Here is a 12858-nt window from a genome sequence, read left to right as displayed (position 1 = left end):
ATCATAAACTATTGATAATCTCGGATTGGCCAAGCCAAAGTGGAAGGGTTATGTGTGGAGAAAAGGAGCAACTAGAAAGACGTAAGGCTTGAACTTCATAGTCCTGTGTATGGTGGCGACGATATCGACCAATATTCTGTTGCATCAAGGGATATAGAGTTCCTGCGAAGCCTAATAGAGTATCCAGCTCGATAATCAAATAAATAGTTGACAATATCGTAAGGTTGCATTGTCAACAATAGCGTCCATTTCCTCTGGTATCACTACAAGTCGTGGCACCGAAAGCATATCATTCCCTCTAAGTCTCTTGTCCCTTCTCCTGGCTCTTCTTTTGTCTCTCGTGTTCCTCGCGATTCATTTGAGCATTACCTTCCAACTATATATGGAACGTTAGCTTCGCCTGTCACATTGTACAACGCATGAAGGCATGGAAAGCGACTTACGCCGTAAAGTATCCTCTTATCACCGGGAATAATCATTTCGAACGAATCCTCGATCACCCCATAATCATAGTAGCCAAGTCTCGCAATGGGCTTTGTCTTCCTAACGTCAATTTTGCCGTCTGTGAGAACAGCTTCGTCGATGTGAACGCCAACAACTCGCCCAATCACCAGGTCCACGGTCCCGGCGGGCGGGTTACCCGGAAGACGAATCGTCTGGACGTATTCACACTCAAAGCGTACCGGGCTCGCCTCGACCATGGGCACCGGCGTTTTGAGCGTCTGCGACCAGGTCTTCTTCAGGCCAGCCTTCTCGAACTCGTCGATGGATGGCTCCAGAGCCTCTGAGGTGATGTTCACGGCCTCCCGCAGAGAGTAGGTAGCCAGCTGCCAGCAGAAGACGCCGGTTGACTCGACATTGTTGACAGTGTCTTTCCTGGTGTTGTCAATGGTCTGGTTGGAGCTGAACATTACTAGCGGCGGGTCGAAAGTCAGGTTATTGAACTGGCTGAAGGGCGCTAGGTTGTGCTCTCCGCTGGTAGACACAGTGGATATCCATCCGATAGGCCGCGGTATGACACAAGCCTGTTGCGCATGGTTAGAGAGCTCTGATAGCAGGCAAGACGCTCACTTTGAACGGGTCGTGGGGCAACCCATGGTGTGTCTCGCCTGGCTTGTAGAACATGGCTAATTCTTGGGAGGCAAAGCCGGTGATAGTAGTGGTATGATGGTAACTTGATGGAACTGCAGGAAGCCGTATAGGGTTATTTTGCAACAAGTGTGGTGTGGTCACCAAAAAAATGCCGAGCTTTTGGACCGCACAGCATAGTAGTGCATGCACCCCGCGTTATACATGCATCCTCTAAAAACACTCTGGTGGACCGTCTGTTCTTGCAAGCAATCCTTCTCGATCACTCAGGCAGGTATGGTCGGATGCCAAGCCCTCCATATCACAACTATTGATTACAATTACCCTTTTCTGAATGAACCAGTTCATGAATTACTCCGTACAATGCTACAATCCCTGAATACGATTTCTTGTCTCAAAGATAAATATAAGCTGAGCAGTGCTGCAGATGATACAATAGTGATATCCTTGCTATCCAACCCTCGCTTATAGGGAACCATAAGCCGAGAGTATGCTGCATATGATAATACAGTTGTTGATGATTAGTTCTCACCTCAAAGAGATACAACACAAGCCATGCTGCCAAAAATGTACACTTTCGTAGGCACCCAGGCCGGTGGGGATGTTAGCCACAGTGACGCCTTGATATACCAGGGACGTAGCAACAAAATCACAATCGAGTGTTACCGCGAGCCTGAGAAGCATGTCTTTCATAAATATAAGTCTTCGGCCAGGACTGTGAGGCAGTGATGCAAGCTACCTGAAAGACATGTAAGTCTCCACTGGAGTAGAGGTGTTTCCTATCTAAGCTTGAGCACCAGAATGAACCTCGGCCCCACATGAGCTCAACAGCCATGTTAACCGCGTTTGGACCTGCCTGCGAAGTCATCATGTGCACTTGCTCTTCAGTTCCGCATTCTCGTTCTTTGCTATTTCTCGTCGGAGATTTTCGTCATATATATACCAAGAGTATCCTTGGGTTCAGAAAGAGAAAGGTTGCCGTCAAGGACTAAGATGGAGGTGAACAAACTGTTTAGTGTCAAGGTAAGTCATGCCTATACGATGCCGTCAACCGGGAGACCGAGAACCCAGCTCATCGCTTCACAGGACAAGGTGGTGCTCGTCACAGGAGGTTAATTGAGATCCCATGTTCCCTCGTCACGCACCTCCACTAACCCTCTCCCAGGTGCCAAGGGCATCGGCCTGATGATCTCCCAGGGCTTCATCGCCAACGGGGCCAAGGTCTATATCTCGTCGCGCGACGCCAAGGCGTGCGAGTCGTCGGCTGCCGAGCTCAACGCCCGCGGGCCGGGCACCGCCGTGGCGCTGCCGGCCGACCTGCTGCAGCTGTCCGAGTGCGAGCGCCTGGCCGCGGAGCTGCGCCGGCGCGAGCCCCGCGGCGTCCACGTGCTCGTCAACAACAGCGGCATCGCCTGGGGCGAGGCCCTCGACACGTTCCCGGACAAGCAGTGGGGGCGCGTGCTGACGCTGAACCTGCAGCGCGTCTTCACCCTGACGCAGCTGCTGCTGCCCGCGCTCGAGGCCGCCGGCGCCGAGTCCAAGCAGGACCCGGCCGCCGTCATCAACATCGGCTCCATCGACGCCCTGCGCGTGCCCGTCTTCGAGAACTACTCGTACTCGGCGGCCAAGGCAGGGTTGCACCACCTGAGCCGGGTGCTCAGCGCCAAGCTGGGCCCCCGGGGCATCACGGTCAACACGCTGGCGTGCGGGCCGTTCGAGACCAAGATGACGGCGTTTGCGATGAAGAGTTTCAAGGGTGAGATCGAGGAGGGCAACCCCATGGGCCGGATCGGCAGCCCCGGTGATGTTGCTGGGGCCTGTATCTTCTTGGCCAGTCGAGCTGGGTGAGTATATCTGAACGCGGCCCATTGTAACAAAGTGGACATTGCATTGAACCAAGGTTGCTAACAGACAGTATAGATCATATATTAACGGGGCTACTATCAATGTCGATGGTGGTGTTAGCAACTTGTCCAAGATGTAAGAAAACATGTATGCGTGGTCGTCATTTAGCCTTAGTTTGGGAGTCATCAACTTGATCTTGATTGTGCAAGCATTGAGAGGGATACAGGCTGTAGCTGCTTTACAATATTGTGTATTATACAAGAGCATAACATCACACATATGATGCCGCCCTGATGCTGAGGGGTATAATGACTTAGTCTACAGCCTAACAATCATCCGATTAAAACGCCATTCTCCATAGCAAACACCCTTTGTTTCTTGTCCTCGGACACTGAGGTCTATACACTACCAGCGGCCATTTCAGGCCAACATCGAGCCAACACCCTCGCCCTATGGTCGACAAGGGTGGGGAATTTCTGTAGAGCAGCCTTCATACGTGTGTCTATCCATGCGAGGGTCTCATCTAGGACCAGGTGGGTGTAGGCAAAAACTGTCGCATCGAAAAGACCTGGCTCTGAGCTTCCAAAGAACCAAGCCTCCGACCCCAAAGCCGTCGCCAGAGCGTCAAACGCTTGCTCTGCTCCGTTATACAGAGCTGCTGAGTCCACAACTCTGGCACCCACTGACTGCAGTATCTCGGCCTCAGCGGCACGTCGGAGCTGGTAGAGAACGGTGGTTTGGACGGGTTTCGACGAGGATACGGGGGCGACGTAGAGCTGCGACAGAAGCTGCGAGTTTGGCGGGGAGAGGTATAGCGCATACAGCCACGCATTCCGTATCCGGTGGTCGAGAAGCGACTGGTATGCGTCCATCTTCGTGCCAGCAACATCCGGCACTTGGTTCGGCCCGTGCTGGAGAGCGTAGCGTTCGAGTTTGTTGGAGGGAACGGGCAACTGCGAGTCGGCATCGCTTGCGGCTGAGGGAGGAATCAGGAAGGGGAGTGCACCGGTGGGCGAAGCATGGTTATTCGAAGGCACGATGCGGACCTGGACGCCGGCTAGCTTCAGAAAGGTCTACAGAGCAGCGTGAGTTCTCGTGTTCCCATCGCGACGGAGGCCAGAATATGACATACCTGCCATTTTAAGCAGGAAGGATTGAAGCTCGGCCACCCTCTCAGAGCATCCTCGTCGGAAGCAAAGACATAGAGGGCAGGGAGGTGGCGATGTGTCGGCGATCGGACGGGCAGTTCATTGGCAGGGTAGGTCACCAGAGGGAACCTCCTGAAGACGCGGGCCAGGGGCGCCGGGATGGTGAACCAGCTGGCTCTCGAGGATGTGCTCGAGGTTGTGGCGGCGCTGGCCGGTACGTCTGCATCTGCACCGGTAGCGCTCTTCTGATGCGACATATTCCTGGCGTCGAAGTGTCGGTGTGAGTCGGACTGCTGGGGCCGGGCGGTCGTATGTTCTGCTCTCCTGGCTGCACGGCACCCTCGTCAGTCCCGGTCGCTGCTCCGTCGCAAAACTGTTCGCGGCGCGTCACCGGCCGACAATCCCCCCAGTCGAAAAAAAGGGCGGCAGGCCCCACCGACGGGCCCATCAACGGGCCGATGACCCCGGGCCAGCCGTCCAGCCGTCCAGCCTTCCAGCCCCCAAATGTTAGGTAGACCCGAGGAAACCCCAGGACCCTTTCCTTAGCTCGTACCAGCGTACCTTGGGCAGCCAGCTGGGGGGCCTGGGGTTGCTTCAAGGTTGTCTGCACCGAAAGCGTCCGGTCAACGAACGATGAGGCCCATTGGCGTCTGTACCACAACCCGGAAAATTCACGTCCTGGCTCCACTACAACATATGAGCCCCGGGCTGCAACGTTTTCCTTCCTCCTCGCCATTGAACCATCCCGAGGCAGACGGGAAAATTCTTATCTGGCACGTCTGGGTAGCAACACCAGAGCAGGCAGAGCCCGGCAGCACAGGCCCAGCACGCATGCATCCGGTCTGCATTTGCCTAGCGAAGCTCCCATGCACCTGCATGACGCACACATGCTTAGGTTGGCTCTCCTCTGGGGAGCACATCTTGGAAGCATGAAGAGATCGTGACGTGCTGGCCCGCACGACTCATGATGGAAGCTTTCGAACACTTCTTTGCGCCGTCCGTTTCTCCGTTCTTGTCCCAAGGCAGAAGCCATGAGTGGCGATCACGGTCAGCCCGGAGTCTGGGGCGCATTGCGGGGGATGTCCACTCAAAGCGTGGGGGGTTCCCAATGCGACTGATAGGGGTCCTTTCGCCGGTTTTTACACGTGGGCGATCCATTCCGTCCGTCCATCGCTGGCGGCACTTCAGCCTCCCAGATCCTGCCTCCTCACAGCAATTAATCAACCAGGTACCATCGTGGTGATGTGATGAGCCCATTCTTGCCAGGCAAAGGGTTACCGGTATTACGTGAGAAGGACCAAGCCTCGCAGGAGCCAGACTGGCCTATACATGCAAGCCGGTAGCAGATATCATACGGTCGGCATACCATAGTAAGCTCGACGTGACCTTTAATTGCCTGTGCATCGTTACTTTACGACCTCCGTCCGGGGGGATGCATTGGAACCAACCAAAAACCCAAAACCGGGGCAAATAGGAAAGGCCAAGTTTACCGGTCAGACGAGCCGCATAACCGCGCCTATTGCCAGCCGAGGACAGCAGCACTGCACAGGCACCGTTCAAGCTCAAGTTCCGCTTTCTTGGCCTCTGGACTACTGTATGCACGTACTGTATCTAAGTTCCCCGTGCCAATTATCTATCTCTCCCCGACGGATTGCAACCCCTGTCAAGTACTGCACTGTATGATGATGTCGTTGGGCTGACTATTCTCATGTTCTTATCTACCTAATTTCGGGAGCTCATTATTAGTTCTCGACTTCTGACACGTGCGTGCCTTGCCTCTACGGTATCTTGGACAATTGGACGGGACGGGTTATTTTCTGTACGCGAGCACGGGCTCCCTCGGGGGTCTTATCATGCTTTGCTAACCTTCCCCGGAGTTTGGTCAGATATGGAGATAGATGGATTCCTGGGTTCCGGACGGGTGGATAGATCATCAGGGCCAGTGAAGTGAAGCAGGACCAATTCGACGGTGTCCCGAGTACAAAAATGCGGACGAGGTGGGGGACTCGTCACCCAGAGTCTCAGGAACAGACAGGAACAGACGTCGGACGAACTAACCTGCCAACCTGGGGGCGCGGCCGTAATCCGTCCTGCAACCGTCATTATCGCCAACTTTTTTTTCCCGCTTAAACTTAGCTCCCTTGTCGCATTATCGCGACTTTTGAGCGAACTGGTGTCTATCCACTTTGTCTCCGAGAACTGGGCCGTAGTCCGTCTTCGGTATTTCGCAACCCAGGCCCAAGGCCCGTCTTTGATGCAGAAAACTCTTTTGTTCTAGGGTCCGCTCCTGGCTCCTGTAATCCGGCGCCCGTTGTCCGCAAATCTCTATCGCGATCCACCGTGGCCAATAGTGCCATATTGTCTCATGTTAATCCCTATGCGGCGCTCGCCTCGCGGTACTGAGACCGTCTTTGACCATTTACATAATTCCCCGCTGGTCCCCCAACTCCTGGCAACGCTGATCCCTCCCATCCTCCCTGGGAGACGCTCATCTCATTCGCTGGACACAAAACCCAACATTAACATTGCATAACCTTGGATCCCTTGAGAGACCGTCACAGCCTCGGTAACGCCCTCCCAGGCCAGAGTTCATTACGGAGCTACGCAACGCTACGGTGACACGACACACCAGACGGAGGATCGTCACCACTCAGGGTTCGACATCCCGTACCAAGACTTTTGCTGCCCTGTCTTAAATCTATCGATCGAAGAGTTTGGAGAAGATCCTATCTTTTCTGTTCTGTCAGGCTTCACCAGTGACCAACATCCCGTCCTTGACCCCGTCTTACACACCACCACGACGCAAAAGGGAGCCAACCCCAAACTCTGATTCCTTTTGATTCGTGCAAAAGCAACACCGGCTTCAATCTTCGATATAACAAGGCAGCCTTCCTTGCACTTTAGCCTGTTGCTAACCCACGTCGACCCCAAACTCTCCGCACATTCTCCTCAACTCAGTTTCCCTCGACAGCAGGACCACCGGGGATAGAGTGCGTTTATTTGACGTTTCAAAGAGACATCCTGCTCTCATAGACCCAGCCGGCGTTACATACATCTGCGAGACCAGTATTTAGACCGAGGCTTAGATTTCAACTTCCTAGAATATCGACCTGCGCCTGCTGTCTCTCCTGCCGTACGACACCAAACCTGGGCCGCGAACTGTCTTGTGCCTCCTTGCCTGATCGTACCGGCATCGACAATCACGACCTACACCAGGCAGAAGAAAACAGATCAGGCGCCACAACCTTATTGTCCACCGCCGCCATCCCGCACTCGCTTGCCACCACCCGTTTTGAAAAAGGGTGATACAAGTCAGCCTTTCGACCTCGACTCACTCATTCACCACCTTCCTCGAAGCTCTCAGAAGAAAAGCTTCCGCGAAGGCCGGCGATATCTCTGCGAGAAAACTAATACGGCCCAACTGTATACAGTCACTTTCTTTTTGGTTTCGCATATCGTCACGCAATCCACCATGGACGCCCCCATCTCATCGCCCATCGCTGCCCACCACAGCACGTCGTCGACAGCCTCGTCCACGTCGATGCAATCATCGCCGTCACAGCAGTTCGCCGCGCCCGCGCCGCCGCGCCCTCAGCCGCGGCAGCAGGCGAGCACAGACGTCTTCATCCGCGATCTCAACCTAGTGGCCGAGGCCGCGAAACGGGCCCAGATGGCCTGCCTGATGCGGGACATGGAGAGCTGCGGGCTGTCATAGGCCAGCTGTCTTCTCCCCCGACTCGACAGTCCTTTCTATTTCCATCCAGGCTGCTCCGTCTCTGTCTAGCCCTGTGTCTAGCTCACTTACGGGGCGGCCGTTGGATTGCTGGCCCTACGATCTCTTCGCTCTTACACCGAACCCATCGCGCGATGCGATTCCTTGGCGCTGGTGCGGCGGGCGGAACCTCGAGTCCCTAGGGGACCATCGAAAACTGACCAAACCCGGGGTGCTCGATTATGACGTGGGTCCTCTGGGCTTTGCTGGGTTCGTTTTCGCGTGCGTCCGCTCGGGGCTGGGGTCAGGCCTGTTGGACCAAGACCCACATCTGCTCTCGGTTCGGCATTTCGGGCTACCTTGGTTTGGCTGGCTCGTCGCCGCAGCGGGTAGCGCATTGGCGTCCACCGGCTCGCGATAAGGGACCGCGGCAATGGGACGATGGAGGCATCCCGCTGGCAAAGAAAAGGAACCAAAAAAAAAGTACACATCGCTCCCCCTGGCCCTGGCCCCCTCCGTCCGGTGGTGGCTGACCGCTGCCACCACGGTTGCGGCGACGACCATGACTGGTCTGACGCTCGTTGTCACCCTTTCCCGCTCTGCTCGCATCCGCACTAGACGGGGAAATCGGGTCGTTCTCCTGGCAAAGAAGGGTCCTATACATCTCAAGGTTTAGAGAACGGGGAGTCCCGGCTGTGATTTGTGGTGTCGTTTTGTCCTCGAACTGTTTACCCTGTGTCATTTCTTCTGGGTGTGCGTTTCCTTTACCTATATATCATCATCATCTCAGAGCGTCACGGCGTTGGTGGAAACAACATATGTATTTTGTCTTGCCTTGCTGGTTTTGCCGTCATTGAATTCTTCTGATTTCTACTCTGGGAGCCTCCCCCTTGCATTTTCTTTTGCGGGCATGATATCCTCGGGGCGTTTCTCCTCCTATGCCATAACATGGGAAAAAGGATGGAATAGAGAGGGGCGGGGCGGAAGCGGCAGCATTGAATTCGATACACTCTCTTCGGATAGAAGAGGCTCGGCGGATGGGGCCGCGGCCATGGTCCGCGGTGTGCTATGTAGCTCACACATAAAATAAGCATGAAATACCATCCAAGTCCAAACCAGTTCTATTGGCGGCCCGGCCCAGAACAGCATGCTTACATGTGAAACGCACTGCAAGCCTGCTGAATACGGCATAGCATCCATAGACTTTTAGACCGGCAGTTCATGCCCACTTGCCGATGAGAGCTGGACATCCGACGTGGCGACATCGATCGCAGCGGCACTGACAAGACGTGTGTATCGAGACGGCAGCAGCGTATAGGACAGCAATGGTTATCCTCATCTATGTACCTGTATGTCCCGCTGGTGCTGTGCGCTAGCTAGCTACAGCGCTTCGGGCCGCCCATTCTCACCGAATGTACAAGTTTCGCTGCCTCGATTGTTCCTCCCTTCGCCCTCTAGGACAAGCCTGACTGGTTGCGGTTCATTCCACATCTTCAGTTGATGTCCACCCTCCCCTCTCCCTCCTCGCGCGATTGGCTGTTCTCCCCATCCTTTGGCCCCTGGGTGGAAGCTGCTGGGACGATACGAGGGGAGAATTCAGTAGGACAAAAGGAAATAACTGAAGAAATGCAACCGCGGCGTGCAAAGAGAAAATCCTCTCACACAATGACACTAAATGCACACCGCAGTTAAAAACCCAGCAAAACAATCGGATATACCTGCCATCCCGGTATGCCGTCCTGTCTATGTGTGAAGTTCTCAACCGTAGACGCCGTCCAGAGTGTGCCACGAATGAGTAAAAGACAAAAGTCAAGAGTCGAGAGTTCGTATGCGGATCAATTCGCCGAGGGTGTAGTAAATGCATCAGTGGACAAAGCGAAACGGTAAGCTCATGAGCACTCCATGTCGCTCGCTAACACAGTTCCGCGGGGACAGGAAAAATTAGATAATGATCACAGCCGTAGGTCGACCAGCAACGGACCCGCGATCAAAGGCGACGAACAATGCTAGAAAGACAGCCGGCCTTGGGCGCCAAGACGGCTTATCTATTCGACTTGCACGCTTGAATGAAGCTTTCAATCACTTCAGCATCAGGAGGCAAACTGTGTTCCCGACACACAGCATCGCTGCCATTCTAGTATGGCGATTTGGGTATCTCGTCGATCACCGACTGGATCGTAACGAAAGATCCAGGCCCACCATCGTCGCGCAGGTAGTCTAATAAGACACTGGTTTGGCCGTAGAGGGTTTCCAGGGCCGACCGAGACGATCTTCCTAAGGATACTGTTCTTGTTAGTTATACACTGTCGTTCCACAGACTGTGATCACTTACGTAGGATGGCAGAGTTTAGCTCCTCTGCCACTGTCTGCCTGCTTCTCCTGTCGAACAGATGACTGATCTCAGGAACCTCCAGTGGGTTCGAGTAGGCCATGAGGGAAAAGACGTCATGCAAAGCCTTGCTGACCTCACGCCTCGGGTCGCTCTTGAACTCTTCTTGTAGTTCCCGCCCATAGATAATGGTCGCATTTGCCAACGCGGCCTCGTCGCCTCCCAGTGCGTCAAGTCCGTCTTCAGTGTCCATCTTGTCTGGAAAGCCGTTTTCGTCGAGGTCCATCTCATTTGGACTGCCATCGATGAAATGACCGTTGCTTTTCTTGCTGCTTCCAAGTGTCTGGCTGCTCAGTTCGGCCGATTTCCGTACCATCTCAATGAATTTCCGGCACCGTAGCTTGAAATACACTTGCTCGTTGTCCTTCAACACCTGAGGGTAGTACATAGTTGTATACTTGAACGCTTTGTCGATATCACCCTCGAGAATAGCTCTCCGAATACCTGTACATCATCAGTACGAGCAAGGCCTCCAAAACAGGAGATCAACATACGTTGTCTACGGTTCGCATCTTCATCATCCTTGATATTGATACCTTCCAGCGGAGCACTCGGTCCGATGTTCAGAGCTTGTTTTTCTGATTGAATCTCTTCTGCAAAAGCTCTCGCTGTCTCAACATAGCCATCGTGCTGCAGGAATTGGAGTACCTATTGTGTCCGTGTTAGTGAGCGAAGCCTGCGAATCCTCTATGTATGGTCCAACTCACCAGCTGCTGAATCAAGTCAGTCTCGTTCATCGGCGGCCTTGTTAGGTTTGCCGTGTTGGTCTCGGAGATAGCATTATTAATCTTGGCTTGCTCTTGCTTCATCATGCCATCAATGTCAAAGATGAACGGAGTTTGTCCAAAGTTGGCTCGGATATGCTCGCCGTTTCTTTTCATTCCAACAACGGGGTATAGCTTCCCCTTAACGTCCCGGAAAGCGATCCCTGTATTCAACATGATTAATCTATTTTGGCGTCCACCTACTCATGGAATACACCGTGACATACCTTGGTAAACACCGTTCTTGGTGAAGAAAGCAGTGCCTGTCCTAAAGTTGATGCCGCAACCAATCGTGTCGCCAGTGGCGAATGGAGGCCCGTAATGCTTGCCAACATTCTGACCATTATAAATGTTCCCGTCGTCTCCGTGGTAGCCGTACGAGTCACTTTCCCACCCGGGTGGTCTGGCGAGCGAGACTGTCTTTGCAGTGAACCCCACGCAAATTGTGCTCCTGACAAGACGTATTAGCGGGAAAGCTGTCCAAAAATGATAGAAGCTGAAGCAACATACTCGTCTCGCTTTCTAGACAGGACTGCAACCTCATAGTAGTAGATACCAACGTGGTTTGCGATGGCATGGTCGGACCGGATAGCATATGCTTCATGTTCCCGTTCGCCAGGCGGCTTTTGTGCCGTGTACTTGACCTCTTGGCCATCGGCTATTACCTCCAAACCACCGTACTTGTCGTCCCGGTTCCACTTGGTGGGCAAAGGGTCTACCAAGTCGTCATTCTCGAAAGAAGGGGGTCGCTCGATCAAATCATAGGTCATGCCCAGATGTGATGCGGGCTTGGGTGTGATGGAAGGTGTGGCCTGGTTTGTCTGTAGAGCGCTGCCTCCGCCGCCGCCGCCGCCGCCACCCGCCTGTTGCTGGCTCTCCTTTTGTGCCTGCTTTGCTTTGTGCGCCTCCTCAAGCCTCTGGATGTAGGCTGAGCCCCGAAGATAGGAGGGCGTGAAGAAGCCATTGTGTCTATGCTGGCTCGACCAGAAACTGTCCCCAGCCGGACTTATGAAACCCTCGAATGCTCTCGAATGGGATGGTAGTTGGGGAGCACGCTGCCCGAGAGCAGCTGCTCCGCCATCTTGGGCGGGCTCGTGCCTATCCGAGTCCATGTCGTGACTCGAGGTTCGGACGTAGGATTGATGCGTCGTGTATAGCTCGGGGGTCGTTTCATGTTGCGCGTAGCTGAACGGGCGACTGAGGGTGCTGAAGTGCGGATGGGGTGACGCCATCACGGGTGAGCCGCTATTCGATGCTACCGACGCATAGGAGCCCCTCATACGGGGTATGAAGCCGCCTTGTCCTCTGTCGTGAGGGGGCCCGCCCGAGGAGTTCTGGAAGGGATTCGACATGATTTACGGCAGTGTGCTCCTACGTTCAGTCTCGGGGCAACTGAACATACGATAGGTGGTGTAAGAGGCGGGGGCTGGCTCTGATTGCTTGGGGGAGCGCCGAGAGCGCCCGGATTGGGCTGGAAGGTGGGTTTTGGGTAAGAAAGCGCAACAGTTCGAGATGAAGCTCTCCTGGGGATTACCGTCCCAGAATATCGCAATGAGAAGGGATGTCGAGGCACCGGTGCTGGCGGATACGCACGGCGGAGCTTGGCCAGAGCTCCCACGGATGTCGTCACTCAGGGCCGAGATATCATGTCCAGGCTGCACGGTATCGACGTATCTCTGTGTTTTCCAGCGGCTCGGGTTTTGAGAATGGGTGGATGGGCATCAGCAAGTGCATCAATCCGTCGGCATGTAACTGATAGGCCGCTGCGGAGAAGAGCCCACGTCGAGAGATGCAGTCAGTGCCTATCAATCACGAGGTCGGAGGTTGTCGCTCAGAGCGTCTCGTGCGTCTGGGTTAGCCTGGGGCCTTAGCCTTCTAAGCACGCTAAAGTCGCATGGACGACATCAAAGT

The 12858-nt window shown here is 54.4% G+C and overlaps 5 protein-coding genes across 5 annotated transcripts; 2 read left to right on the top strand and 3 right to left on the bottom strand.

Moving 5' to 3' along the window:
• Positions 1-298: 298 nt before the first annotated feature.
• On the bottom strand, positions 299-1125 carry JN550_008096 (uncharacterized protein; the record flags this gene model as incomplete). Its single annotated transcript, XM_049320020.1, has 3 exons — positions 299-376; positions 444-1025; positions 1072-1125. The coding sequence occupies 3 exons, from the start codon at positions 1123-1125 to the stop codon at positions 299-301; spliced, it is 714 nt and encodes a 237-aa protein (XP_049169883.1).
• Positions 1126-2082: 957 nt separating this feature from the next.
• On the top strand, positions 2083-3073 carry JN550_008095 (uncharacterized protein; the record flags this gene model as incomplete). Its single annotated transcript, XM_049320019.1, has 4 exons — positions 2083-2112; positions 2176-2200; positions 2255-2933; positions 3010-3073. The coding sequence occupies 4 exons, from the start codon at positions 2083-2085 to the stop codon at positions 3071-3073; spliced, it is 798 nt and encodes a 265-aa protein (XP_049169882.1).
• A 259-nt stretch (positions 3074-3332) lies between these two features.
• Positions 3333-4339, bottom strand: JN550_008094 (uncharacterized protein; the record flags this gene model as incomplete). Its single annotated transcript, XM_049320018.1, has 2 exons — positions 3333-4007; positions 4067-4339. The coding sequence occupies 2 exons, from the start codon at positions 4337-4339 to the stop codon at positions 3333-3335; spliced, it is 948 nt and encodes a 315-aa protein (XP_049169881.1).
• A 3215-nt stretch (positions 4340-7554) lies between these two features.
• JN550_008093 (uncharacterized protein) lies at positions 7555-7797 on the top strand (the record flags this gene model as incomplete). Its single annotated transcript, XM_049320017.1, has 1 exon — positions 7555-7797. One exon carries the CDS (start codon positions 7555-7557, stop codon positions 7795-7797), a length of 243 nt encoding a protein of 80 aa, XP_049169880.1.
• A 2131-nt stretch (positions 7798-9928) lies between these two features.
• JN550_008092 (uncharacterized protein) lies at positions 9929-12299 on the bottom strand (the record flags this gene model as incomplete). Its single annotated transcript, XM_049320016.1, has 6 exons — positions 9929-10068; positions 10127-10627; positions 10678-10831; positions 10891-11111; positions 11175-11398; positions 11458-12299. 6 exons carry the CDS (start codon positions 12297-12299, stop codon positions 9929-9931), a joined length of 2082 nt encoding a protein of 693 aa, XP_049169879.1.
• Between the last annotated feature and the right edge of the window lie 559 nt (positions 12300-12858).

This window comes from Neoarthrinium moseri (assembly GCF_022829205.1).
Source record: "Neoarthrinium moseri strain CBS 164.80 chromosome Unknown scaffold33_Wmoseri_CBS_16480, whole genome shotgun sequence".
Taxonomy (NCBI): Eukaryota; Fungi; Ascomycota; class Sordariomycetes; order Amphisphaeriales; family Apiosporaceae; genus Neoarthrinium; species Neoarthrinium moseri.
This window is presented reverse-complemented; position numbering and strand designations above follow the sequence as displayed.